The following is a 27781-nucleotide window of genomic DNA, read 5'->3' on the forward strand; positions in this document are numbered from 1 at the left end:
TCACATCATGTTACCTGCTTGGAATAGCTTCTCTAATCTTACTTTTAATGAACTTAAAACATGAAGTCTGTCCAATTTAAACCATTTAACTCTGCCCATAGTCACGAGCCTTTGGTTTTGGCTACTTACGTGTTTTTTCCATAAGAATATCAATCACTTACTGCATATACTATGCCCTGCCAGTTCCTTTTGGAACCAATTTAAATGAGAAAAAATAAAGGACTTTGGGAAAAACTATTTAAGTATGTCTGGTAAGTTGTTTTACTATTTGAGAACAACTCTGGAGACCAAAATACATTTTCCATTTAGTAGAATTTGCCTTTTTTTGTGAGCCACAACATTCATGGAAATATGTTGAAATCTTAAATGTAGAGAAGGACTTATTTTGGTATTACTGGCTGTCTAAAACGACATTACCGTCTACACTACAATAGGTCGCTGATGAACAGCCTTCAGACTACAGTGAAGCTTGCTTATCGTGAGCCACGAGTTTCTTCCTGTTCTCAATTCTTTTGCTTGTGGAGCAAGTGTGCTGCAAACCCGTGCTTTTCTGTGGGTGGTTAAATGCGTATTTGGTGTCACTTGAGTTCCAACTCTTTTACGATATTAATGCCATATATAAAATATAGGTCTAGAAAATCGCATTGATTATTACGAGACAAGTAATAAGTTTCTGAATATCTAAAATATCTTTTATTAAACATGACCCTTTTCTTAATTTTCAGTGTTATTGTAGTTCTTGCTTATTTTTTAAGGCTATTTTTTAGGGGTGCCTGGGTGGCTCAGTCGTTGAACATCTGCCTTCGGCTCAGGGTGTGATCGTGGCGTTCTGGGATCGAGCCCCGCATCAGGCTCCTCTGCTAGGAGCCTGCTTCTTCCTCTCCCCCTCCCCCTGCTTGTGTTCCCTCTCTCGCTGGCTGTCCCTCTCTGTCAAATAAATAAATAAAATCTTTAAAAAATTAAATTAAATTAAAAAGTAAAGACTATTTTTTAGAGCAGTTTTAGGTTCATGGCAAAATTCAGAAGAAGGTACAGAGTCTTCCCATAGACGGTGCCTGTGTCTAACTCCACGTGTGTGTGCGTGTGTACTTTCATAGGTTTTATTCCCTGAGCTAGTCTCTCTGCTTTAACTTTTGTTCCCTGACAGTTCATTCTTCCCGCAGCAACCGGGGAGACCTTGTTTAAACCCTGCGTGTTTTCCTTTTCAATTGAACATAAAGTGCAGACTTTTCCCCCATATCCAAAGTCACCCGCAGCTGGCTGCTGCCTCCGCTCCTTCCAGGCCTGCTCCAGCTCTCTGGGCTCGGGACGCACCGGGTTCCTCTCTAGTGTCTCTAACATGCAAGAGCCCTTGCTCTTTCTGTCCCCTCTGCCTCAAAAGTTCTCTGGTTCGTTGTGGGGGGGCATTCCCCCTCATCCTTCCCGAAGCCCAAATGCTTCAGAGTCAGCGAGGCCTTGGACTACTCCATCACGCCACCCCTTCACAGATCTTCTTCCTGGCACCTACCACTAGCTGAGCTCATCGAGTTTGTTCATGGATATGTAGGTTATCTATATTCAGCCCCGGAGTTCACACTTTGAATGTATTAGAAACGGATTGGAGTTGTCAGAAGTTCAACTGCGGGGCTCATTCAAAGGGACTTCCAGGCATCTTTTATGGGTAACATGAATTGCTGAATTTGTTTTCTATTTAAAATTTTTCATTTTATAAGGCTCGAGTTAAAATACAGAATTCCGTTGCAGTTGGAGTAATCAGATGGTTGATGGTGAATGTGCGTATGTCTGAGTTGCGTAGCACGTAGCGTTGAATGCTTTCTTGAGGAACTGAACTGCCGGCTAAGAATTTTATGCTGAGCCTTTTTCAGCCCCACAGATAAAGGCCTTTCCTATAAATGAAGTCTTCTATTTTCCTCCTTCTAAGTAAATGAAATAAGCTGTTGTTCCTGCACCCCCCCTTTCCCATTTTTGTTTACGAAGAATTAGCCTGTTTGGGGGGGTTTCAGAGTCCATTTTCACAGCCCGTTATCATTTCTGCTATCATTAGCTTTTACCCTCAGGTGGAATCTGGACTTCGTGTTTTCCCTTATGCAATTTTCATTGAGTTTCGTGTAATTCAGAAGAGTTGAAATTCAAACTTCACTCAGATACTCCTCACTGCATGGCAGTAAATATATTTTGGAATGTTAAGCCACAGTTTTTATATGGAAACTGATTCGACCTTTGGTTTTAAATGGTTGATTCCTTCCATAGTTTGGGGGTGTTTTTCAGACAACAGCTTTTAGTAGTCGGTTTCTCTTAGCCCTTTTATTAAAGAATCTTTTTTAAAAATGGTATGATAGCTTTTGTATTACTGAGCACCTTTGGCCCTCAGAGGGTTTTATATGTGCTCATTCTAGTGAAAGATGAGAGGAAAATCCTCTTTCCTGATGGTTGGGAAACATCGTGGAACCTGACTCTAACCACTCCGTACCCATGTTAGGGACTGTTCACCCACTTGCTCCCACTTGGCTTTTCCAGCCAGAGCTTCCTCGAGTGGTTACCATGCTCAGATGAGGGAGTTCTTAAGTGGACTTCCTGTCTGTGCCAGAAATAAAAATGGGGATGTATCACCTTCCAGATGTTAATAGAATGAGAGAGCAGCACATTCAACTTTGAGATTATTATTATTATCCATCCACGTATGAAAGCATTCTCCACCAGACATTTTGGAACAAGGATAGACTCTACCATCTTGGTTCAGAGACACCTCCCCCCACCCCCACCCGAGTAATAGTATTCTAGGAAAGAAAGCCTCTGTGACAGGTGGCCTAGGAGATAAGCTTGTTCTGGAAGAACTCATCTGAATAGGAAGCAAATCCTCGCCCTTAAACGATATTGTCACTGAGGTCCACATCACCACTGGGCTTGAGCAGAGACCTCTAATTCCAGCTCTTTTTCTCAGAAGAGTCTGGCAATCTGAACTAAACATATAGGAGATATTATAAACCTGTGTTTGCTTGAAAACCATGTTGTCACCAAGATCCAGAGTCAGAATCATTCCTTCTCCTGCTCTCTGCAATAACTCTCTGACAGTAGGGGGTAGAAAGGTGTTTCAGTGTTTAAAAGTAATAAAACGTAGTACCATGAGTCATGCTTGTGACTTTAATAAAATTTGGGTATTTTGTTTGGTTAGAACCTTTTCTATTCCTGCATTAAGCTATGGTGACCACCTCTATAGAGCCTAGCTAGACACTGCCTGTAGTGCCTTAAGGAAAAAGTGGCCGAGCTTTGCGACAATGGGGAACAGTTTACGGCACCCTGACCCTGTCAGTGGTCGGAGACCCACAGGCAGAGGTTATAGATCTCAGTGGGGAACAGGACTGACTGCTGCAGGAGCCATAACCTCATTCCAGACACAACTGGACGTGACCTTTATTTAGATGTTGCCTTTTACAAGCTTCAGGGAGTTTTTAATTTCACGTTTCGGGCAAATATTCTTTATTTGAGCCTTTGGATTTTGCTGGAGAGCACAGAACCTTAAAAACTCCATGTGATGACCTTGGAACCTCCTTAATTTCTGTCTTCCCATTCTTAATCTCTCTTCCGACTTCCTTTTGCTCCTCTGAAAATTAACACCTGCCAGCGAAATCAGCTCTCTGCTGCTTTCACTGGAGCCTGGTGTCTCAGAATCAATCCTGGCAACTAATGTAAAATTTGGAAGACGCCCGGATTCTCATGGAGTTGTGCAAGCCGAAGTTATTAAAGAGGATTAGGGACCACAGCTGGTGAGCAGATGGAATGCTTCTAATTTCACAATCTTAGGTAGCAGTAAACCTAAATCTGCACAAAACCTATTTGGTTTTTCTCTAGTTCATTTCACTTTATCCCGCTGGAATAGAACCCTGGTCAAATGGGATACCTTCATTGTTGTAGATGATGAGCCCTAATAGTTCACTCCCTTAGATGATGTCGGTCATGATTCGGTCATGCCATTTCTGACTCCATTGCACATTGCATTGTAGTAACCACTAGTTAATAAGGTGCTTATGTGAAGCTGAGTGGATGAGGAAGAGAGAATAAGACTTTTACATTTCATTCAAAATGCAGAGATAACGACTAGCTCACAGTCACATGACCAGTGTAATCACATTACGATGAAGACTGGTTCACATTGCGGTAATTAAAACTAAGTAGTTCAACTCTTTGCTGCTGAAAGAAACTCCTGAATCCGTTTCCTTGGCTCTTTTTCTGTGTGTCTACTCCATTAGAAATTCCTTTGCCACACAGTCAGAAAAGTCCTCTAGGCCAGCCACCTTCCACTGCCCCGCAGCCTAATCATAGGCCACCGCCCTCCCACCCCTACCCTCACCCGCACCCCCAGGTCCTCTCTGGTGTATGCCGGCTTATGATGAGGGCCTTCGAACAGAGCAACTGTTAATCTCAGAAACACAGGCCTGGGCCGCACCGTTCACAAAGGAAAGTATTGGTGAGACTTTTGCTCAGTGGTTTTAAGAAGGTCACATTGGGAACTCCATTCTGCTATTGCTGTGCAAAGATACTAATTTATGTTTTAATGGCTGTTATTTCATCTAAGAACAGAATTCATGTCCACTATACAGTTTAGCCACTGATGAAAGACTTAAGAAAAATGGCTGCTCTCCTTTTGAGCTAATGCCGAGTGTCTGAAAATACAGCAAAACAGCTGGAGCCATAAATAAGTTGAGTAGTCTGGATACACTGTGTACTAGCCAGTTGGGAAGAAAACAACACGCAGATATTTCAGGTGGCCCCGCACAGCGAACAGCTGTAGTTTATGGTCCAACTTAGTCTCTGTTCTTTTGGAACCAGTATGTGCTTCTTCTCTAAAGCCACAGTCAGCTGCAAAAATATTGTAACATGTGTTTTGGAAGCAATTACTGCATAATAGTGTTCTAGCCTCAAAACATCCTGAATGACCCATTTCTATATGTGGGAGGGGGAAGGGGGAAAATCTTACGTTACTGATGGACTGGCGTGGACGAGTCGGTAGAATCATCATAGGAAGCCGTCTTTTTTTGGATCGGCTTTACAAACGATTTTCAGGAGCTTCTTTCTGGACTTCTAAAGTGGCCTTCTGTAGTTGGATGTGACCTCTTACGGGAGCATAGTATAAACATATTTTAACTTCCAGTGTAATTATTTTGTCCCGAACCAAGTGGTCCAGCAATCTCTTCAGACTGACTTGTTTATCTATCATAAGTAAAATTGTTCTCCCCACCCTTCTCTTATTCCCCTTGGATGTAGCGGATGGCAGGGTGAGAGGAGGTTTTGGAGGTCCTCCAGGAAAAAATAGACTGAGAATCAGAAGACCGAGGGTTGATACTGGGGGTTCTTTTTGATTTGCCTGCGTGATCTTCACCAAATTCTTAAAATCTCTAGTTTGCAGAGTCCATATCTAGAAAATGGATGTACTAATACCAGACGTTACATTCGCAGGTACATGGTACATGTATTAGACTCCTTGGGCCCCCATAAAAGAGCACCACAAACTGGGCAGCTTAACCAACAGATAGTTTCCCACAGCGCTAGAGTCTAGAAGTCTAAGATCAAAGTGTTTTCAGGGTTAGTTGGTTCTAACGGCCGGGAGGGAAGGATCTTTTCCAGATCTCTCTCCTTGGCTTGTAGATGGCTGTCTTCTCCTTCTGTCTTCGTATCATCTTTGCTTTGTATATGCCTGTGTCCAAATTTCTTCACTTACAAGTTATGACATTAGTCATATTGGGTTTGGGCTCACCCTAATGACCTTATTTTAACTTAATTACCCCTGCAGAGACACTGTCTCCAAATACAGTCCCTTTCGGAGGTACTAGGGGTTAGGACTTCAATATATGAATTTGAGGGGGAACACAGTTCAGCTGATAACAATACAATATAGAGGCCTGTCTGATTGTAACTGAATATTCTTAGACTATACTTTATAATTCTTTGAGTTGCTCTGGCGATTCAAACTATTTTAATAAAATTTTATTCTAATGGATACGTTGATAGAAAAATAATCATACTTTTTTAAAACCTAAAATCTGAGATTCACTTGTGTTTTCATTCCTTATGGTTAATTTGCAAATGAAACAATACATCTTTTCCTCTGTAGGCATTAGATGGAACGTTTGTGCTCACACCATTCTGGTTCTTACCTCTCAGGACATCTTTTTGTTTGAGTCTTAGTTTTAGAGGTTTGTTTGGGAGTTTATTGGGAAAGTTTCAGTGGGTTGAATTGCTTATTGCCAACAGCATCAAAGAAATCTCAATTTTTGCCTCAGGGTAAATAGACTCTCGTTTGGAGTTAAAGTTTGAGCAAATGGCACCGTTCTACTCCAAGTATCTAGCTGCTGGATGGCTTGCTGCAGGTGGTAAGCCGGTAAGGACTGAGCCTGCAGCGAAGCCAACGACTTTGTGGGCCTGGGATAGAGAGCAATGCAAAGAATGAGATCCCTTAATGGAAATTGCTGAGCTTTTCGTTTACTGGGATTGCAGTCGGAGGACTGTTAATTATGGGAAGAAAGGCAACCAGATGGTCACATACTCCAAGGCGAAAAGGAGAAAGGGTAGTCAGGGCGATTGGAAGCATGCATTAAGATTGCAAAGAGGGAGACTTGCAAATACTTTTGCAGGTCAGACTTGCCTCTTCGGCTGAGTAATTAATTGCTAAATAGGCATAATAGAGTCATCTCAAATGGTTCTTTACAGATGCAGGATTTGTGCACACAAAAAAAACCATTGTGGAGCAGGAAAGCTGGAAAACAACTAACTTGACTAAACAAAACCAAGGCATTTTAGCCACTAAAAACAACGTTGTGCATTCTGATTTAATTTTCTGCAATCAGATTAGTACATAACAAATTAAAAAGCTACCCCGAGTAGGTAAAGTGCTCCGTTCTTTTCCAGGATACCGTCCAGTTTGAAATCCAAGAATTCTCCATTGCTTGGTTAGTTATGTACTCTGTTGCATTTTTTCATCATGGCAATGACGCTTAATGACTTTATTGTGGGTTTTTTTTGTCAGGCCCACTTAGCTTTAGTTATAGAAATGTTTCTAATCCACAACAAATTTAGGATTCTTAATGTATTTAATATGTACGTACTGGTTTCCTGTGCAAAAATAAAGATCTGCAGGTGTTTGACGCAGTTTGGTCATAATATGTTATTTGGTAACCGTCATGAGTTATCAAGGTGTCTTCCCCATATAACTCTCCCCATCATGATGCCTATCATGGTGCTTGAAAGATGAAGCAGATGTTAAAAACATAGTATGTGCGTTGTAGGTAGTGTTTCTCTGACCGATTATTCAGTCATACACGCAGTAACGTTGCTGTGCTGGGCGCTGAGCTAGGCCCTGGGGAACCGATGACACACAGCACAGACCTGATTCCTGTACTCAGGAAGCTCACCCTTCCCACTTTTGTAGAGGCAGAAGGGGTTTACTGTGAACAGGAACGTGCAGTGGGACATATGCTGAACTATGGAGAGGAAGACAGGATGTTAGGAGAGATCCTACGAGAACACCCACGCGGGTGGGTGATAAAGGCAACACTGCCTGGAAGAATTGATCTCTCAGCAGAGGCGTGAGGGAGGGGAGGAGACAGCGAGACCAGGAGGGGAGGGGTAGATTCATGTGTGTATTATTCCATCTGTGGGTATCTTAAAAGCCTTTTATATTTTGGTGTTTTATAATAGAAACTTTATCATTATAATCTCTAGGAATTATTTTAAAATCAGTTACCTAGATGAGAAATTGTCAGTTTAATGTATTTGCTGAGAGCCATATTGTGACTCTCTTTATCCCTGTCATTCATTCCCTTTTTGGTGACCCCCGCCCCCGCTTTGGCCATCTCTTCTATTTGTTTCTTCTGTGCTGTCTTTTATATTTTCTTCTTGTGCGTTTTTACTTGTTGTCTGGTTTGCTCTATGATCCAAGTAAAATGGCTGCTTTTGCTGATGGATTTTCCCCAGACCTGATGAGCTCACCGTGATCCAGGAGTTGTACACCTTAGCTGTTAGGAGGTGGAGATCAGGTGAGCACGATTTTTCATCTGCCGACATTAAAACGTGGCTGGTAAGATAGGCCATGAGTAGAGCTAGTTTGGAGCGTAATGTAATATTGCAGGCCTCAGACCTTTTGACTGAATTTTTAATGTACATGTAGATGGCCTGTGTATTAAGGCCTGTGACCACTCTGTTTTGGATAACTGGGGTGGTCCATTTGAAAGCAGAGTCACCATGCGCATAGCTTAAAAGAGCCCTTTATTTTGTACAGAAACTGAATACTTCAAATTCCAAATGATTTAATTTTAAGAAAGACTTACAATGAGACAGCAAGATCAGTGCGTGTGACTTTGGTACGGAGTATGGTTTGCCTGAAAGCAGCACACAACTTCTTTCATGTTGAGCTTGGATTTGTGAGGGGTCTGCTCTGTCATAGGTGTTTTAGAGAGTAAAATCAGAAAACGTTCGTCGTAGAGGGCTTCTGGTCATCAAAGAGTGGTCCCAGTCTCGGAGAAAAGTCTCTGATTACATCCTCCATGTAGACATTGTCTGCTCCATGTAGACATTTTCTACCCAATCTAACTTTCCATTTTAGTTTGTTCCTCAGTACGATGCGTTTAGAATACAGTCCATTTTCTTTTCTGAATTGGGGCAGATGGTGCTGTCTCTTTTGATTATCTGTTTTATAAAGGGAAATGTTGATTAGAAAGAACAAGAAATGAAACATGGCCAGATTAAATTGAGAACAGAAATTGTACAGTCTAAGAAGAGCCAAATGTGTTCGGTGTTTTTCTACTCGTAGTTTACCATGACTTACTTGACTTTCTAGACTTCAAGTTTGCTGTAGGGTGTTTGTTTTTGCTTTCTTAGGTTTATTTAGGTCAGGGACTATATAGTCATTTTCCATGGAATTTATAACCTGCTAAATTGGATAATGGCTTGACAAACTTTATGTTTAATCTGGATTATATCTTTTTTATATATGAATTTGGTGTGTTACATTGTGTTAGTTTAAGGTGTATAGTGTGTTACTTTGATATATTTATCTTTTGTAATACAATTGCCAATATAGTGATATTTATCACATTCCTTAATTATAGTACATATTATTGTCTATATTCATTATACTGTGCATTAGATCGCTGGGGCTTATTTACTACTCATTATAAGTTTGTACTCTTTAAATACCATCACTTTTATCTCCTCTGCCACTCTCTTCCCCTTCCACTCCCTCTTTCCCCAATCCCCTCGCACCACCATTTTACTCCATTTTTGTCCAGGCTTAACATGTAGAATCTACATAAGTGATATATAGTACTGGTCTTTGACTTACTCGCCTAGCATAATGTGCTCAAGGTTCATCCATGTTGTCGCAAATGGGAAGATGTCTCTCTTCCTCGTGACTGAGTAATATCCCATTGAGTATATACACCACAGCATTTTTATCTGTTCATCTGTTGATGGGCGTTTGGGTTGCTTTCATATCTTGGCTCTTGTGAATAATGCTGTGATAAACATGAGAGGGGATATATCCCTTCAGAATCCTGTTTTCATTTCCTTTGGGTATATACCCAGAAGTGGAATTGCTGCATCATATGGTAGGTCTCTTTTTAACTTTCGGAGGAATTTCCATATTGTTTTCCATAGGAGTTGGCCCAATTTACATTCCTGTCAACAGTGTATAAGGCTTCCCTTTTCACCACATCCTTGCCGGCCCCTGCTGTCTTCTGTCTTCTTGAAGATAGCTGTTCTAACAAGTGTGAGGTAATAGTTCATTGTGGTTTTGATTTTCATTGCCCGAGGAATAGTGATGCTGAGCATATTTTCATGTGTCCGTTGGCCATTTTGGTGTCCTCCTTGGAGAAATGTCTGCGTAGCCCTTCCTATTTTTTAATTGAATTTTTGTTGTTATTGAGTTGACTAAGTTCTTTTTGTATTGTAGATATTAACCCCTTATTTGTTATATCATTTACAAAAATTTCTCTCCTTCTGTAGATTGTCTTTTCATTTTGTTAATTGTTTCTTTTGGTGTGAAAAGCTTTTGAGTTTGATGTTGTCCATTTATTGATTTGTTTTTCTTTTGTTGTTTATGCTTTTAATGTCATGCCCCCAAAATTATTTCCAAGACCAATATCAGTGAGCTTCTTCCTGATGTTTTCTTCTCATACCTTTATGTTTTGACCTTCAATCCATTTTGAGGTTTGGTTGTTGTTGTTGTTTTTTTGAACAATATGAATTTATCATTTTATAGTTTTTTAAAGACCCTTGTGATTACATTGGGCCCATCAGGATAATCTAGGATAATCTCTCTATTTTAAGATCTGGTCATCAGGAACCTTAATTTCTTCTGTCACCTTAGTTCTTCTTTACCATGTAACCTAACATATTCACACACTTGAAGTAGTAGCACATAAACATCTTTGGGGACGGTTGTGCTACAACCTATTGTTTGTTTATTCTCTTATTTTTTTTTAGTACAGTTGATACAATGTCACATTAGTTTCAGGTGTACACATAGTGATTGGATAAGTTGAGACATCATGACATGTTCATGACAAGTAGCTGCTATCTGTCCGTATACATCACTGTTAGCATATCGTTGACTCGTGTTCCCTGTGCTGTGCCTTTCGTTCCATGACTTACTCCATAACTGGAGGCCTGTATTTCCCACTGCCTCTCACCCATTTTGCCTGACCACCCCCCCACCCCTCTGGCAACTCTCAGTTCTCTGTATTTATAGGTCTGATTCTACTTTTTGCTTATTCTTTTTTTTTTTTCTTTTCAGATTCTGCTCCCATTTTGAGTTAATTTTTGAGTGGTCTGAGATAGGCATCCAGTTTCATTGTTCTGCATGTGTTTCTCCAGTTTTCCCAGCATCATTTGTTGAAAAGACTGTCCTTTCTCCATTGGGTATTCTTGTCTTCTTTGTTAAATATTAGTTGGCCATATATGCCAGAGCTGAATTCTGTGCTCTCCAATCTGTTCCATTGGTCTGTGTATCTGTTTTTGTGAGTGTACTGTTCTGATTTTATTACTGTGGCTTTGTGGTATAGTTTGAAATTTGAAAGTGTAATACCTGCAGCTTTGTTCTTTTTCTCAGGATTGCTTTATCTACTCGAGATCTTTAGTGGTTCCACACACATTTTAGGATTGTCTCTTCTCCTTCTGTGAGGAATGCCTTTGGTATTTTGGTGGGGTTATGTTGATCCGTAGATGGCTTTGGGTAGTATGGCCATTTTAACAATATTAATTCTTCTGACTCAGGAACATGGGATATCTTTTGTTTGGGCCTTTGATTTCTTGCAGCAAAATTTATAGTTTGCATTGTACACATCTTTTACTTCCTTATTCAGATTTATTCCGAAGTATTTCGGTTTTGATGCTATTGTGATTGGAATGTTTTATTTCTTTTTCAGATGCTTCCTCATTGGTGTAAAGAATAGCAATTGATTTCTGTATTTTGATTTTGTATCCTGCCATTTTGCTGAAATTGTTGGTTAATTCTAACAAATTTTGGACTGATTGTACAGGATTTTATAATGACGATTTTACTTCTTCCATTTCAGTTTGCATGCCTTTTATTTCTTTGTCTGGCCTAATTGCTCTAGCTTGGATAGCCAGTACTATATTGAATGGGAGTGGTGAGAATGGGTATCCTTGCTTTGTCTGTGACTGAGTAGAAACCTTTTATCTCCATTGTGTATAATGTTTGTTATGTATGTATGGCCTTTATTAGGTTGAGTTATCTTCCTTCTATGCCCAATCTGTTAAGAGTTTTTATCATGAAAGGATGTTGTATTTTTGTCAAATGCTTTTTCTGCAGCTATTGAGATGACTGTGTGATTTTTATCTTTAATTTTTTTGATATGATGTATTATGTTTATTGATTTCACGTATGTTGAAGCATCCTTACATCTCAGGGATAAATCCCACATGGTCATAATGTATAATCCTTTTAATGTGTTCTTGAATTTGGTTTGCTGATACTTTGTTGAGAATTTTTGCATCTATATTCATTGGCGATATTGGCCTGCAGTTTTGTAGTATCTTTATCTGGTTTTGGTATTAAAGTAATGCTGACCTTGTAGAGTTAAGTTTGGGAATGTTCCCTCCTCTTCAATATTTTAGAAAAGTTTGAGGAGGGTTGATACTATTTCTTCTTTAAATGTTGGATGGAATTCTCCAGTGAAGTCATCTGGTCCTGGAGTTTTCTAAGTTGGGCGTGTTTTGATTACTGATTTAATCTGTTGTGATTGGTCTGTTCAGATTTTCTGCTTCTTCCTGATTCAGTCTTGGTAGGTTGTATGTTTCTAGAAATGTATCCATTCCTTCTCAGTTACATAAATTGTTGTTAATTGTTCATAGTAATCTCTTATGATCTATGTATTTCTGTAGTATCACTTGTAATTTCTCTCATTTCTGATTTTGAATCTTCTTGTTTTCTTCATCTAGCTAAAGATTTGTCAATTTTGTTTATCTCTTTTGAAGAAGCAGCTCTTCGGTCCATTGATTCTTTCTGTTTTCTGATTTCTATTTCATTTATTTCTGCTCTGATCCTTAATATCGCCTTCCTTTTGCTCCTTTGGGCTTAGTTTGTTCTTTTCTAGTTTCTTCAGTTGAAAGTTATTTATTTGAGGTCTTTCTAACTTCTTAACATATGTGTTTATTGCTCTAAACTTTCCTCTCATAACTGTTTTTGCTGCATCCCATAATATTTTATTTGTTATGTTTCATTTTCATTGGTTTTGAGATAATTTATTATTTTCCTTTCGATTTCTTCTTTTACCCAATGGTGGTTTCAAGTTTGCTGTGTCTTAAAATGCCATTTAAGATGGCTGGCTCTTGGGTTATTGGGTTGCTTTGTTTTAACTTTAATTTCTAAGAGATTTAGAAACCAGAAATATTTACATGTTATTTTTCTTCCTAGTTGTTTTTAAATAAGAAAACCCTTGGCTAATAGTGGCTTTGACAAATCCGAATAATTTGGATAAATTTTGGATAAATTCTATTTTATGCTACTAAAATATCTCACTAGCAGTCTGCACATTTTTTGTGCTGTTGGCCAAGTGACCTTTAGCCAGAATATTTAACAGGTGTTCAAAACAGAAGTCTTAAGAAGTGGACAAAGGGGCATAGAAAACAGCTTGAAGGGCCTCCCACTGGCTACATTTGGTACAGTTTTAGCATTGAAAAGAATGATTGCAATGGAGTATTATAATTTTTTTGATTTAAAAAAAGGCGGGGGGAGCGCCTGGGTGGCTCAGTTGGTTTAAGTGTCTGCCTTCGGCTCAGGTCATGATCTCAGGGTCCTGGGATTAAGCCCCACATTGGGCTTCCTGTTCAGCAGGGAGTCTGCTTCTCCATCTCCCTCTGCCCCTCTCCCCTGCTCATGCTTGCTCTCTCTCTCCTGCTCTCTCTCAAATAAATACATCTTAAAAAAAAAAAAAAGAATCCATGAATTCATAGATATAAGGTGAAGAAAGAACTAATAAACATAGAAAGAATGATAGAATTAGGAATATCACCATCTTGCAACTATTAATATAATAACATCTGGCAAAGATGATTAGTGTTAAACCATCAAGTGAAAGGAGGAGAATGTGCTTTCACTGTGGAGAAACAGATTACACAACACTGTAACCAGGTGATCACAGCACAGAGCATCACCAAAAGGTTCCAACTGGTACTGTGTGCTTCCTCATGTAATGGATGGGAAGTACATCTATATAGAATTCTTGCCAAAAGGTTTTAATTTGAATCTAATTGTGAGGAAATAGTCACACAGTTCAGATAGTCCTACATGCTATAAGAAAATTGGTCTAGACTCTTCAAAAATATCAACTTCAGGAGGACAAAAAAATGTAGGGGACTTCTGTTCTAGATTAAAGGAGACTAACAAAACCTGGCAGATGAATCCGACACGTGTTCCTTAATTGGACCCTGGATCGGGGGGGAAACATTAAAGATATTATTGAAACAATTGGAGTAATTTGAATATGGGATGTATATTAGATTTTATTCTATCAGTGTTAAATCTTTTGGTTGTGATGTTATGGTTATGTATAAGAAGGTCCTCGTTCTTGGGACAGATGTGCTGAAGCTTTCGGGGTAAACTTAAGATCTTGTCATAAGACCAACAACTTCCTCTCAAGAAGTGGTTCTCAGAAACAGTGTGTGTGTGTGTGTGTGTGTGTAGAGACAAAATGTGAGCGTGCAAGTGTAGCAAAATTTTAGCAGTTGATCAGTCTAGGTGAAAGGCATATGGGTGTTCATAGTACTCCACTTTTCAATAGATTCAAAATGTTTTTCAGTGTATAATTGTACAAATCAGAAAATTTCCTGAAAATTTTTCCATTTCTAGGTTCTCTGGAAAAATGGCAGTATTGGTCAACCTTAGACCAATGACCCTGCCTGGCAGTAATTGATTGCCATACACAGCAGCTCCCCCAGTTAAATAGAGTGAGGGCTTTTCTCAGTTTTCCAGTCTTTACCCTTCCCTTTTGCCTAACATGTCTACCCTTTTTTTACTCATTGACATTACCTGCCTGGTGCTGACATGCATTTGAGTATGTACCTACACGGATATCCTTTGCTGATTTCCTGGGGGAGGTCAGTTGTAGGAGCGGTTGGTAAGGACTTTTGCATATGCTAAAACTCTGGGGAATTCTCTGGAGCCCTAGCACACGAAGTTAGCTCTGAATTTGATCCCCATGTCAGCCGATGAGCTTCACTGGGTTCTTTGGCCATTGACTGAATATCTGTCCTCATCCCCAGATGTATATGTTAGTCACGTGGGACATCAGTTAAGAAAATGTAGGTTAAAAAGTGTCCCAAACTTGCTGTATAGGTGGTATAAATATTAAAATTCTCTTTCAGATTTAATGTGTTACAAAATTGTTCTCTCTGGATTCTGCCTGTCAGTTCACACAGTCTTGCAAAAGTTTTGAATAAAGCCACTTGAGAAGTTTTCAGCGTGACATGCCAAGTCTTAATGAAAAAACATTTTGTGGAAACGTTTACAGATGCCAACGCAGAAAGTAGTGTATAAACTTGAATTATCTTTGTAAGCCGTTCTATCCTGTGTTTAAGCGATTGCCTTCCTGTTACACACCCAGGGAGGGTACCAGCTCTTGCTGGATAATCATGGAGTTGAGCCTTCCCCCAAAATAAAAGAGCTATATCTGGCACAGGTTAGGACTCAGCGAGCCAGTGAAATGTCTCAAACACGCACGGGGAGGGAAAGGACAGGACTGGTGTACAGTCAAATTGCCAGCAAGCATATCTATGTAATACTTCATCCATTTTCGTGGGGTTTCATCTCTGTTTAACTTGATGTTCTTAAAAATATGAGCTGTGTTTGTCCAGTTCCATGTATAAATACGACTTTTGTGAAGTGAACACAAGAAATTTTCTTTGGGAATTTGACAGAAATGACCATAGAATCTCCTAGTATTTCAGGTAGAACCAACCCAGTTTAGTTGGCACTTCAAGAAGAGGGTTGAAAGATAAACTTTGAGTTGACCTGGGAGTCAACAAAGGGATTGTATCTGGCACTTTCTCTTTTCATTCCACTCCCAGACCTACCACTTTTGGGTTGTCCCTCTTACTACTCACAGTGTTAGATAACTTTTGTCTGAAGAGACCCATTTTTGCCTATGAGTGGATTGATGTGAATAGTCCCAGTTGGATTTTGCTCAAACCTTGGGCCAGGAAAGAAAATCATTCTTTCTGCTCAGTTCCAGAAATATTGACAAAAGCTCAGAGAAAATCAGCACCCCCCCCTTATCCCATTTACATTCTCTGGCCATCCCTCCTGTCCAGCCGGGCACTCCACCCGTAAGAAGAATTCATCTCTCCTCTGCTCTTTCTCTTAAGGCTCCAGAATCTGTTGGGAGCCCAAGTTCTCCTGAAAATATTTTCCTAGACTGGAAGGCAACTTCCCACAACATATGTTCACCTGCCCGCTGCTTTCTCTTTAGTGTTGAGAATCTGGTATTCCCTTGGCTATCTTACAGAATTTCCAATAGAGGAACCAACCACTTAGCCAGCTAAATGGCTAAGAGATGTTTATTTTTGCATTTATAAGCATCAGCTGATCGATACCTGAAGGTATTTCTGGAATATTTGTCCTTGGGGATTAACTGCATTGTCCCGGATTATGTAAATTTATTTCTTGTGATTTTGTACATTTTTAATATTTGATTTTTAACACCATTAACTTTGGATTATAATCACTAAATGGAGGTCCTTAAGTAATTAATACTACTTTTGTATGCGTTTATTGATTCTTCTTTTTTTCTCAGCATAAGTAGTGTTTTAGAAATGAAGACAGTGGATTTTTTTTTCTGATTGGAAAAGCAATTCAGCAAGCATTCTTAAACTGTCTTACCTCGTCCCCATTCATTCTCGTTAGCATTGGTAGGCAGTGATTGCGTATTTAACTCTTCCTTACTGTTGAGTCATATTTTTCTTTTTCGTCCAAAAGTATTTCTTTCCATTCATTTAGTTCTTTTATTGAGTATTTAGTGATTTTTAAGCCTCTTATCCCAAAAATGGGCATGACCAGAAGTTGCATATTTTCCATGCCCCTAGCTTATTATATATAATGTATTAAAGATAGCAGCTAAGTCAGCTCTTTGGCAGGTCTGAGAAAGCATATTATGTTATGCCGGGCATATCTGTAAATGAGCCATGCGGATGAGAACTAGACAGAAGGTTTACAGAGAAATAATGTGATGTCATTCCATTGGAATGAAGGGGCTGTTACAACCCGAAATACGTTCTATAGCTAGCAGCTAAGTGTCTAGCTGTATTTCTTTTCTAAGATGGAAAAAATGTGAAGCAAACCAAAGAAGTAAATTGTGTTTATAAAGGGGGATATTTTAATTAGTTTAGGCCTTACAGTTATTCAAACAGTCTGAACTTACGGTTCTTTTTGGAGCAAACACGAAAACCATTATTTGTGGAAAGTTTAAATTTCACATGACACATATTCCCCTCTATGTGTGTGGGTTGTTGTTGTTTTGGTTTGTTCTTTTCTTTTTTAAAAAAAGCGTATTTGCTTGCTTTTGTGTATTTTTATTTTAACTTTCCCTTTGCTTAAAAAAATGCTTTATTTTCTTGGGAGAAGCTTTGTTTTTGGGAGAAGAAACATGGAAGTTTCTGAGCTGAAGCCCCCTTCCCCCTTTATTTATTGGCATTTCCAGATTGGGTGGTTCTCAGCTCATTGGGGTATGTTTAAACTAAGGGCTTCCCTCTTCACTCCTTTTTAAGAAATTACCTGTCCCCAAAGGTGTCTGTATCTGCGAAACAAAACGCCCATTCTCTGGTTGGAGCACTGTCTGCCAGTACCTGGTAACCCTTCTTACTGATCAGCAGTCTTCACTGCAAAGAAAAGGCTTTCAAATATTAAGAAGGTAGTGATGTGAAAGGTGGGTTGTCGTGTCCATCCACGTCAGCCATGGTGGCAACAAAATCAAAGCAGGTGGAAAATGATTTTAATCTGTTTGCTTAGCTCATGGCAGCTTCAATGCGAGGAGAAAGAAATACAAAGTTGGCCTCTAAGATTTGCCTCTGGAGTAGTTGACTTGCTGCAAAACCAGAGGGAAGAAGGCAGGCCTGATAATGAAGAGAACCTCGTCCTACAACCTTGTGCCAAAACCTTGCTTTTTTCCCCCCTCTTCTGGGACAATCTGCTGTTCAGTTGTCACACACCAGATTCTTTAAGGAGGTAAAAACAGAAACAAACGGGACCTAGTTTTCTCTTTAACTTGACATAGAAGATTTCCTGACGGCAGGTCAGCAGCACAGTCCTTTTTGGTTTTGTTTGTAAATTTTCGTGAGAGCGCTAGCTACTCTGTAGTTGCCCTTAGTCACGATATGGCATTTGTGCGCGTGAGCAGAAGGGAGGGAGACAGAGCCACGGTGGAAAAGAAAGCAGGGCGAGCAAGCGAAAGCTTGATCCAAACTCGGAGAGATCCTGGAGAGCTGAGCTCCGAAGCTGTTTAATGGAAAGGGTGATAATCCGTAGACTTCTCCGAGGCAGAGTTAAATCTTGCTTCGGGAGAGGCGGCCAGGTCTGCGTGAACCGGTGATTTGGGTGGCCGAGTTGGGAGTTCGGGCGTTTCATACGGGGCTGCTTGCACGCGAGAGTTGACTTCACGTGCGTAAGAAACTGTCCCTTCAGCTCAGGTCCGCGGATTTTATTTTCACTCTCGTGTGTGCACATTGTATGCCTGGCATTTCTTCCCTCTTTTCTCTTAGTCTGGGCAGCACAAATGGAAAAGCGTTCAGTAAATGTGGTGTGAATGCATCTTTCTCTTCTTTTTCCGTACTCACCATTTAGAAATCTTGAAAGAAAGGAAGAATGCGGTCTGGCTTTGAAAGTGCGTTTCTCCTGACATAATAGGGCAACGATCGTCCCATCACTACCTGTCCCCCCTCGCCCTGCCCTTTTTATTTTTTGATCTTCTCAGAAGCCTTTGTTTATTTGACTCCATTCATGGCCTACTTTTTCTTCCTTTTCTCACATACCTTCCCCCAGATCCAAAGGCCTTCGCTCTATTTCTTTGACAGCTTTCTTGGAGATGAAAAAAAAAAAGAAGCAAGCCCCACAACCCAGGCCCTGTCGTGGGACCCAGAGGGGGGTTCTGCCGCCACCTTCTTGCTTCCACGCGCCCCAGTGCGAACACCCACCACCCTCAGCCCTCTGCTCTTCTCTCTCCACGTGCTGTCCCCGGTGACCCCCAGAGCCCTACTCCTTTGTCACCGTGCAGTCAAAGGTTCTGTTTGCTTTGGGGCCACATGCTAGTCTGTGGCCCTGGGGAGATGGCGTCTGCTGGCCAAGCGTCTGTTCCCTCCTCCTCTTTCTCAGTCGACGAAGACACCTGCACGTGTAGTGCTGAGCCCCGGAGGTGCAAACTGTGACACACAAAGTAGGCCTCAGCCCTGCCAGCTGCTGTGAGGTGGAGCGGACATCGTCCATCTTGCTCAGGATGTTGTAAAAATGAGCCCGGGATGGTGCCTCGACCAGCACGTACCTGGCTGCTCAGGAAATGTCAGCGTTCCTCGCTGTAATCACGGACGGGCTGGGACAGTCCTGACCCCCCTTTGGAAGTTGTTTTTATCCCAGTCAGGACCTTTCACTTGTATTTCTGGCTCTTACCTGAAACCCATTCTTTCCTGTTTTAAACAGATCTCCTCCCCCCGCTTCCCCCCATCCAACCTCCTTTCCCATTTTTCCTTTTTCTGTCAAAAGCCTGACCATTTCTCCTGTCATCTGTGTTTGAAAGTTGGCGAGGGGGAGGGGCTCTCCATATTTGAGGGACAAAGCGTCCCTTTTCATTCCTTTCTTTCATGCCCTACCTCTAGTACGTAGCGCTGAGGATTCTTCTTTTGCTGAGCCCTTTCGTTCTTCCCCTCTTCTTTGTCGAATAGGTGATTATCTCCGTTCTAGTCTAAACCTTTATTACCTCAAGGATAGTGTCTGGCTTCGGGCTTCTTGTCCTTGTGTCAATGACAGCAGAAGGAAGCAGTGACCTCCTTCAGCTAGTTGTATGAATGTAGCTATTTATGTGAGTGTTTGAGCATAGGGTCCTGCAAACTCTGGAATAACCAGAGATTCAGAAAGTTTGGTCTTTAACAACTGAACCAGTTCATTTACTGCACCTGTGCTTCATTTATTTTATTTTTTATTTTTTTACTAATAATTCTCGGATACACATTTTTATAGTTTAAGTAGGAGCTTCTAGAAATTGTGAGGGCATGTACATGTGTATGACTTATGGGTATAAACTATTATCTATATGTTAATATGAATACATGATTATAAACGGGCTTGTCATTTGGTCTTTTGAATGTGATGTTTCTCTCAGTTGTGATTTAAACACATACATTGCCACCAGCCCATTTCTTTTTCTCACCAAAGTAAGGGTAAATACATTCTACTAAATAGAATGCAACAGGAAAAAAAAAATGAAATGATCCTTTTACAGTGTAGGGTGGTGCCAGCTTGAAGTCTTAGTATTCTTTACTTAGGCTTGGTTCACTTATTTAAGCAACGAGAATGTTCACTATCTGGTTCTTCACAGATAAAAATGTATTTTGAGTCTGTAGCATCGCTGCATGCCTGAAGTGTTTATTTTATTAAGAAAGACAAGTTATAAACAAGGGAACACATAAACAAGAGGATTTTTAGATTTTGGTAATCAATAGAAAGGAAATAAGTAGGATATGAGACTGACTGGAGGCTGGGCGAGGGGTAGAGTTGAGGATTCTTTGAAAAGGTGACTTTGAGATTAGACCTGAGCAGTGAGTATGAACAGCCCTGGGAATAGCTGGGCCTCTTAACTTCTCACCCAAATGCCTGCTTGTCCACAGGGTCAGTGAGATGTTGGTTCCCAAGAAGCCTTCTAGAATGCTCTCTCTTGGGTTACCTATACCAAAGCACCTATCACATGGAATTGCCTCTTGCTTTCAGTCTCCCCCCGCTAGACTTGAACTGTTTGAGGTGAGGACATAATGTCTTGGCAATCATGTAACTCTAGCATTTACCTCATAAACGAGGTTTACCAGTTAAATAAATCTGTAAATTCAAAATTAGATTACATCAAGTAGGTTGTGAAAGTCAAGGGGTTTCTCTACAAAACATAGTCTTAAGCTTAAAATCTCTTATTTTCTTTTTAATACACATTCTTCCCTCCCCATCCTCTCTACTTCAGGTACTTTTCCCCTTTTATTTTTAAAATAGTTCTTGCCCCACTGCAAAACCTCCCCAGTTCCCCATCTTATTTAAAGACATCATCATCCATCCAGTTGATCAAGCCAAAAACTGGGAGGTATCCTTGATTCTTTTCATTCCCTCACCCTTGCTTATCACAGCCAGTCCTTCAACACCTATACCTCTAAAGCCAGTTCTGTTCTCCCCGTCTTTGCTACCATCCCCAGCCCAGGCAAGCTCTATCCTTCACTCGGTCCAGCGCAGCAATGTACCGACTGATCTCTCTACGTTCCCTCCCACCTTCTGTATGTCCATTATTTACGCAAAGCCAAACAGATCTTTTCAGACTTAAAGACCAATCAGTCCCTCCACTTAAACACCTCAATGGCTGCCCATCAAACTTAGAATAAAAATTGAACTAAAAAAATCTGAACTCACTGCCCTGGACAAATTGGCCACTGTCTCTTCCACCTCATCTCTTCATAGCTCTCAGCTTCTAGCTGCTCCAATCCCCCCCTTCTTCTTAGGATCTTTTATTTTCTGTTGCCTGTTGCATAATTAGGAGAACTCTTGTCAGCTTTGTGAGTCTGTAAACCGGTATAGCGGCAAGTTCGCACAACACAGTGAAATCCCCACCCCGGCATCGATCCCATTCCCAATTTTTCATTTTCCTGTGACTGATACCAAAAGCTCATGGTAACAGGCAACGGACTCCATGGTAGCTCTGGTTAAAGGCCTTGGAGAAGGGACTGGACAACCTTATTGCCTTCTACTGGTTTTAACTGTTCTTCTTTTTTTCTCTTTTTCCATGCAGAGTATGAGTTGGAAATAAAGAGGGTGCAAGACATTCTTTCAGGAATAGAGAAACCACAGGTATGTCTTCTGGATTTCTCAGCATAAATGACACAGTCTTAAGCATTTCAAGTGTGCTTTTTCTCTCACCACATAGTAGGTAAACAAAAGGGCCCCTTCCTATTGCTGATTATTTATAAACTATGAAGCAGTGTTGTTATTAATGGAGCATGAAAATACAGAACAGCAGTTTTCTATTCAGTCGTAATCCACTGAGATGTCTTCTCTATTTAGATGTTCTGAGTGCAATTAGGGCAATTAGGTAGTCTTCCCTACTTCCAAGGGTACATATCCTCCCCCTCATGCCCTTCCCCGCCACAGGTCCACAGAACAGTTTTCTTTTGGTGATTTCCTTTAGCCTGTGTAAATGGAGTCATAATAATTTTTGAAAACCTCAGTGATTCCAAGTATTTTTCCAGGTAAACTTCAAAAAGGTATTTAAATATTAGCTGAGAAGAAGTAAGTCCAAAATATTGAGTATAATGGCAAGAAAAAAAATTGGTAGGAGTGATGATATTGTGAGGTTTTAAGTTTGATTCTGCCAAATGCTTTGAAATTCAAGTGAAAAATGCGAAATTTGGACTCAGCCTTTCATCTGAGGTTAGAGAGCCGAAGTTCTTTGGATGTGTTCTGGTCCAGTTGGAAAATCTTGATCTTTCGTGTGTGTCAGATACTGAGGCTTTTTAACAGAAGAGTTCACACATGCCTCGGGGTACACAGCTGAGGTTGACTAACCCCTACAAGCCTGAGATACGCTGGAGGACGGGGCCAGCAGGGGACTTGCAGAGGAGTGGGGCGTCCGTGTTGAGTTGTGGAGTCTGTCCTTACTCTGGTAAGGAGCAGGTAGCCATTGCGAGTTTTTGAGCAGAGAAGTTACGTAGTCAGGGCATATGAAAGTTGACAGACGCACTGGCTTGGGAAGAGGGTGAACCCAGGAAGGCAAGCGTCAGGAATCTGTCACTGTCATGTGGGTGAGAAGCTACAGGAGGCGGAATTCGGGCGGTGGCCCCAGGTGTGGCAAGGAGAGGAGGGATGCTAGAGCCATGGAGAGACATCAGTCAGGTCAGTCGGGTGTCGCAGAGAGCTGGGCGCTCGGGCTCCGATGCCTCCACTGGGGACTTGCTTCCTTGGAGAGTCTCCCCGGATTGCTGTCTGTGCCCGTCAAGCGGGATTCTCCGCGTAGGACTTGGAACCAGTTACTCCCCCAGCCTCGCTGTGCTGTGGGTGTGTATGTAATAGACACCATTTACTTGTTGCTGTGTCTTCCCCGATCGTCCGTGAGATCCTCTAGAATGGGCTCCCGTCTGCGTCCTTGGTGCATCGTCGGTGCCGTTTTTAGACATGTTGAGTTTGTTTCACTAGCAGGGCACCCAGGGAGGTAACGCCAGCGGGCAGTCGCAGGTGTCTGGCAGGGCAGTGGGGAGAGGGGAACCAGACATCCATCAGGAGATCACGTTGCATGGAGTTATGGTTCAGGCAGAGGCGTGGGTGATAGCGGTGGGGCTGGGGGTAGAGCATGGAGAGAGGTTAGAAAAGCCTGGGGGACAAAATCGTGGGAAACGCTTACATTGGTGGTACAGAAGAATGAAGAAAACTCCACGAGGAAGACGGGAGCCATAATCAGAGCGTGAGGGCAGAGCATCCGGTCAGTTGACTGTCTCAGATACAGTCACAGAACGTTGTAGTCCTGTCTTGCTCATGTGAACACACACCGTGTTTGTCTTGAGTTATTCCTAGTCGTTTCTCGACTGCAGAAGTGACAGTCTGTGTTTGTTAGGATCAGGTGGCTCTAGCAAGGTAACGCATTAGTCCTTTCCTTGATTCAGCATTTATTAAGCACTCACTCTTTATGCTTCTTCGAGCAGGATCGATAGACCAGCTTTTATGTAAACAGATACGGCATGAGGTGTAACATTTTTGTTTTATTTGAGAGTGACAGAGATAGCGAGAGATACAGCATGAGCCGGAGAGAGAAGGAGAAGCAGGCTTCCCACTGAGCAGGGAGCCTGATTCGAGGCTCGATCCCAGGAGCCTGGGATCATGACCTGAACCGAAGGCAGACGCTTAACCCGCCGAGCTGCCCAGGCGCCCCACGAGGTGTAATATTGATAAGATTGTCATCTGAGTGGTCAGAAAGTCCAAAACAGGTCTCACTAGGCTAAAATCAAGGTGTTGGCAGGGCTACATTTTTTCTGGAGGCTCTGGGTGTGAATCTGTTTCCTCATCTTTTCCAGCTGCTTCTAGGGGTTGCCTGCATTCCTCGGCTTGTGGCCCCTTCCATCCTCATAGCTCCTTCTCTGACTCTGACTTTCCTGCCTCCACCTTTCACTTATAAGGACCCTTGTTATCACGTCGAGCCCACCCCAGTAACCCAGGAGTCCCTGTCTCTCGAAATCCTGAGGTTAAACATCTGCAGAGCCCCTTTTACCTTGCAGGGCAATACATTCATAGGCTCCAGGGATTAGGATTTGGGGGGTCCTCATTTCCCCCTCGTCCCTACATAAACCTTGTCTGCCTGGTGATCGCCCCTCGTCCTTCCCAGCACAGTTCATTGTTTTACACATTTTTTCCTCCCTTTCCACCTCTCCCTTCCCTTCTCTCCCTCCCTGCCTCTCCTCCCCAGTCTCTGTCTGAAGTTCTTATTCATGATTGTGTCTTATTTATCTTTGTGCCTCTAATACCTAGCACTGTCCTTGGCACATCGTGAACCCTTAACAAATATTTGCTGAATAAATGTGGGGCCGACTGCAGTGGCTGCAGCTGGGTTCTGGCAAGGGAGACAAATGCCTGAAGGCTGGCCGGCCTCAGACGAGGCTCCGCCAGCATGGTGGAATGTGGGACGGCCCGGTGCCAGAGCTCGAGGCAGCAGCGTGGAGGGGAAGGGCCTCTGCTTTGCAGGCTGGCCCTCTGGGCCATCAACTGTCTCTGTGATCTTGGGTAAGTGACACAAGCTCCCCGAGCCTCGGTTTCCTCACCTTTGAAAGGTAGGATAATAAATACCACAGAGGACTATCTGCGAAGTAAATTGTATACAGTGTATAGAGGACTTCTGTGCAGTCTATAGGGTATCATTAGGCGAAAGTGAAATGCCCTGCTCCGCTCTGAAATGCGAAAGGGGTGCCCCGCTGCTTTCCAGGGAAAGACACAGAGCGGCAGCAGTTGGGCACTTTGTTCATTTGTTTTTTTCTTTTAGCCATGTCTGATAACACCTCTCAATAAAAGGCACATATTTTTCTTCGAGATTCTATAGATGATTTGTTTTAGATGTAGAAACAATATTTAGGATTTCTCGATTCCAGCCATCTTTCTAGAACTTTGGGCCCCCTGAGTTAATAAGCAAGTCATTGACTCTTCAGAAACCTGGATGCTATAGAGATCCAAATAACTTAGTCATTGAGGAAGAACAGGGTTCGAATTGACGAGGTTTTTGTCCTGAGACTGTGAGAATTAGGTGCCTTGGGATCTGGGGTCCTAAGCACCGCCATAGCACAGAAACAAGCTTGCTGCCGTTCTAAGTGGTTTAGGAAGAAACCTCTGTTAGTGCGTGCCATCTCCAACCCAGCGAGGTTTCATCTGCTCTGATGATGGTGCTAGACGTTGTCCCCCACATGCCGCTGGTTTGTTTATTTTCAGGGTGCAAAAAAACGTAACCTGCATTGTTTCCATCCACTGATGTTTAGCTTGTAGAAACAATTGCTTTGTCGGTTCCAGAAGTGAGTAAACTGACCTCAGAGAAGCCACTGTCCGTCCAAGAAGCCATTCCTCGAAAAAATCAACAACAGTGTATCTGAAAAGACTCGAGGTCCTTAGCACTAAGTGCAATGATAGAAACAGATGACTGTGAAATCCTAGATCTGAGTATTTTTTTTTTAATAATGATCTCTGACCTTTTCCTTTTAAATTTTCCATTGTGTTATTATTTTTCATGATGGTACTTTTGAAGTGAAGCCAATATTTCCATGGTAATATTTCCTTAACGTACTCCCTAATTGGATCCGCAGGCCTCCCACATAGTTAACTCTGAAGTCCTGACCAAATTTAGAAGCTACTAACTTACATAGAAATATTTTTTTTAACATGCGAGAAACAGTTACTAACTTTATGAGAATAAATGGTATTTCTGATCCAAATAATGAGTGTCATTTGCATATGATATAATCTAAGAATTAAGATAGTAAAATTTTACAGAAAAGTCTTAAAATACTGAATGAACAGGAGAGAAAGGGGGACAAGGAGAAGGAGCGCTAAAGACGATGTACCGAATGGCTCCCGGATCGTGCCGTCTTACTCCCTAATGTGTGTGCACATACGTGTGCTTTTGCTAGCACCTGCCCTCGAGTTGGAGTCTACGTTTAATAAATACGTAGACAACAACGATTTCTAATCAGTGTATGATTATTTAGAAATAAATGGTGGTTTTATGAATCCTTCCAGATCCTTCAGAGCAGTTGAACTTCTGTGCAGGCTTGCACTGGTAACCTACACAACGGACCCTTTTACATCTCTGATGCCGAAGCAGGTGTCAGCTTGGGTCTTGTCCAGTGATTTTGTAGCTAGAAATCACCACTTTCATCATCATGGTGAAGGAGATGGACTTCAATTCATGGTAGAGTAATTGAACATCAGGAAGTCAGTCAGTTTTATGGCATCTACACTTCTTTTTTTGGATGTCGGCCGTGAGGATCCTTGTGATCCATTAGCTGCCCCCGTTTAGTTCGGTGTTCATTGCTGGTGAGAAAGTGTGTCGTCCCCCCCCCCCCCGCCCCGCACGACAGAGAGAGAGAGAGAGAGAGAGAGAGAGAGAGAGAGAGGAGAGATACTTAGAAGGTGAAGCTCATGTGAGGCCGAAGGAGGCCTGAACCGGCCAGAGTTCCTAGAGCTCGAATCTCTCATTAAGATTATCACCTCCCTGGACACTTGAAGTATGCGTCTGGGGCTGAGGAGTCCCCCTTAGGTGACATTCTCTTGAAGGCACCGTGTAATGTCCTGGCATCATCCTTGTATTGGAAGTAAGTTCCAAGTTCTGCCGGAGACAAAGCACTCTTTCTCTCAGGATTCTAGTGCCTAAAGAAAGCAAACCGGAGGCCCGGGAGTCTGTGAAGGGGGGGAGCAGGAGCACAGGAGGGAACGTGCTGTTGCTTCCAGAACAGTGCTAGCCATCTAGGTGACAGGCCTTAGCTCTAGGAAAGAAGTCCCCGGAGCCACGGTTGCTGTTCTTCGAAAATGAGGGGGCGTTCTCAGAGTGCACTTCTGAAAGCCTGGCCCATCGGAAGAGCGCACGTGCACAGAGAGCTGCGTTCAGAGGACCCTGTCCCTGCTTCGGACTTGCTCAGGGAAGCTGGAGAAAGGCGGACGATGCTTCAAGTGCTGGACGTCACTATTCCGTTAGTAATTTAACCAAGTGTAAATTCTTAGTAGCTGATGACAAAGAATCTAAAGGGATGTGAGTTTATGGGTACTTGTCAGGATCTAAAGCACTAACGTTTGCCAGCTATTTTGAAACGGGGTGTTATTTCACACCACCATTCATCGAATTGGTGTTACTACACACTGTATTCTTAGAATTGTGCACAGCAGCCGTTTGTCGCCTCAGCTGAATGATTTTCAGGACTTAATCAGCCTTCTTCTTAATTGTAAGCTAAACTTCATAGCAGAATATCTCGAAGTTAAAAATCAGTTATAACACCCCAGACCTCAAGATGGCTCATTAATGGTGTGTCCAAGAATTGCGCAGAGACGCTGGTGTATGTTGTAGAAATGTATAAATGCTGCCTTAAAATCTAGTCAGGAGAACCAACGCACAGGTAACCAAGTAAGGACAACATCATGAAACGACCGGCAAGCACAGGCACCGGCAAAACGTGGCCCGAGCACAGAGAAAGCGGAGGTTGATTCTGAGCGGGGGTTCCAGGCAGGAGCGGACAGAAACCCTTCCTGACTTGCTCTCAGGTTGCTGTGGGTCTCTCTCTGTGCTGTGTGCCTGCTGCGAGATCATCTCTCATGCGCCCGTCTCTCTTCAGCCGGTTGGTGCTCTTTGAGGCAGAGGTCCTAGGTTACAAAGTCGGAAAGTCAAAAGCCAAGTTACAGGGGGAGAGGGAATGGCATCCTGAGGGGTGTCATAGAGCAAGAGGAGGTGCTAGTCTGGAGCCAGAGCAGAAAGGTGGAGTTTGATTTCTGCAGCAGTATCTCGGATTTGTTACAGAGCTGCGT

The 27781-nt window shown here is 42.1% G+C and overlaps 1 protein-coding gene across 3 annotated transcripts in view; it reads left to right on the forward strand.

The window, feature by feature from the left end:
- FNDC3B (fibronectin type III domain containing 3B) overlaps positions 1–27781 on the forward strand; it is a 339246-nt gene that overhangs the window by 219516 nt on the left and 91949 nt on the right. For all 3 annotated transcript variants that reach the window (XM_045788650.2, XM_045788651.2, XM_045788652.2), the window contains one exon: positions 21534–21592. In XM_045788650.2, coding sequence (XP_045644606.2) covers positions 21534–21592 — 59 coding nt within the window. The remainder of the gene's footprint in view (positions 1–21533; positions 21593–27781) is intronic.

This window comes from Ursus americanus, chromosome 4, assembly GCF_024610735.1.
Source record: "Ursus americanus isolate L20-20 chromosome 4, mUrsAme1.1.p, whole genome shotgun sequence".
In the NCBI taxonomy this organism is placed as follows: domain Eukaryota; kingdom Metazoa; phylum Chordata; class Mammalia; order Carnivora; family Ursidae; genus Ursus; species Ursus americanus.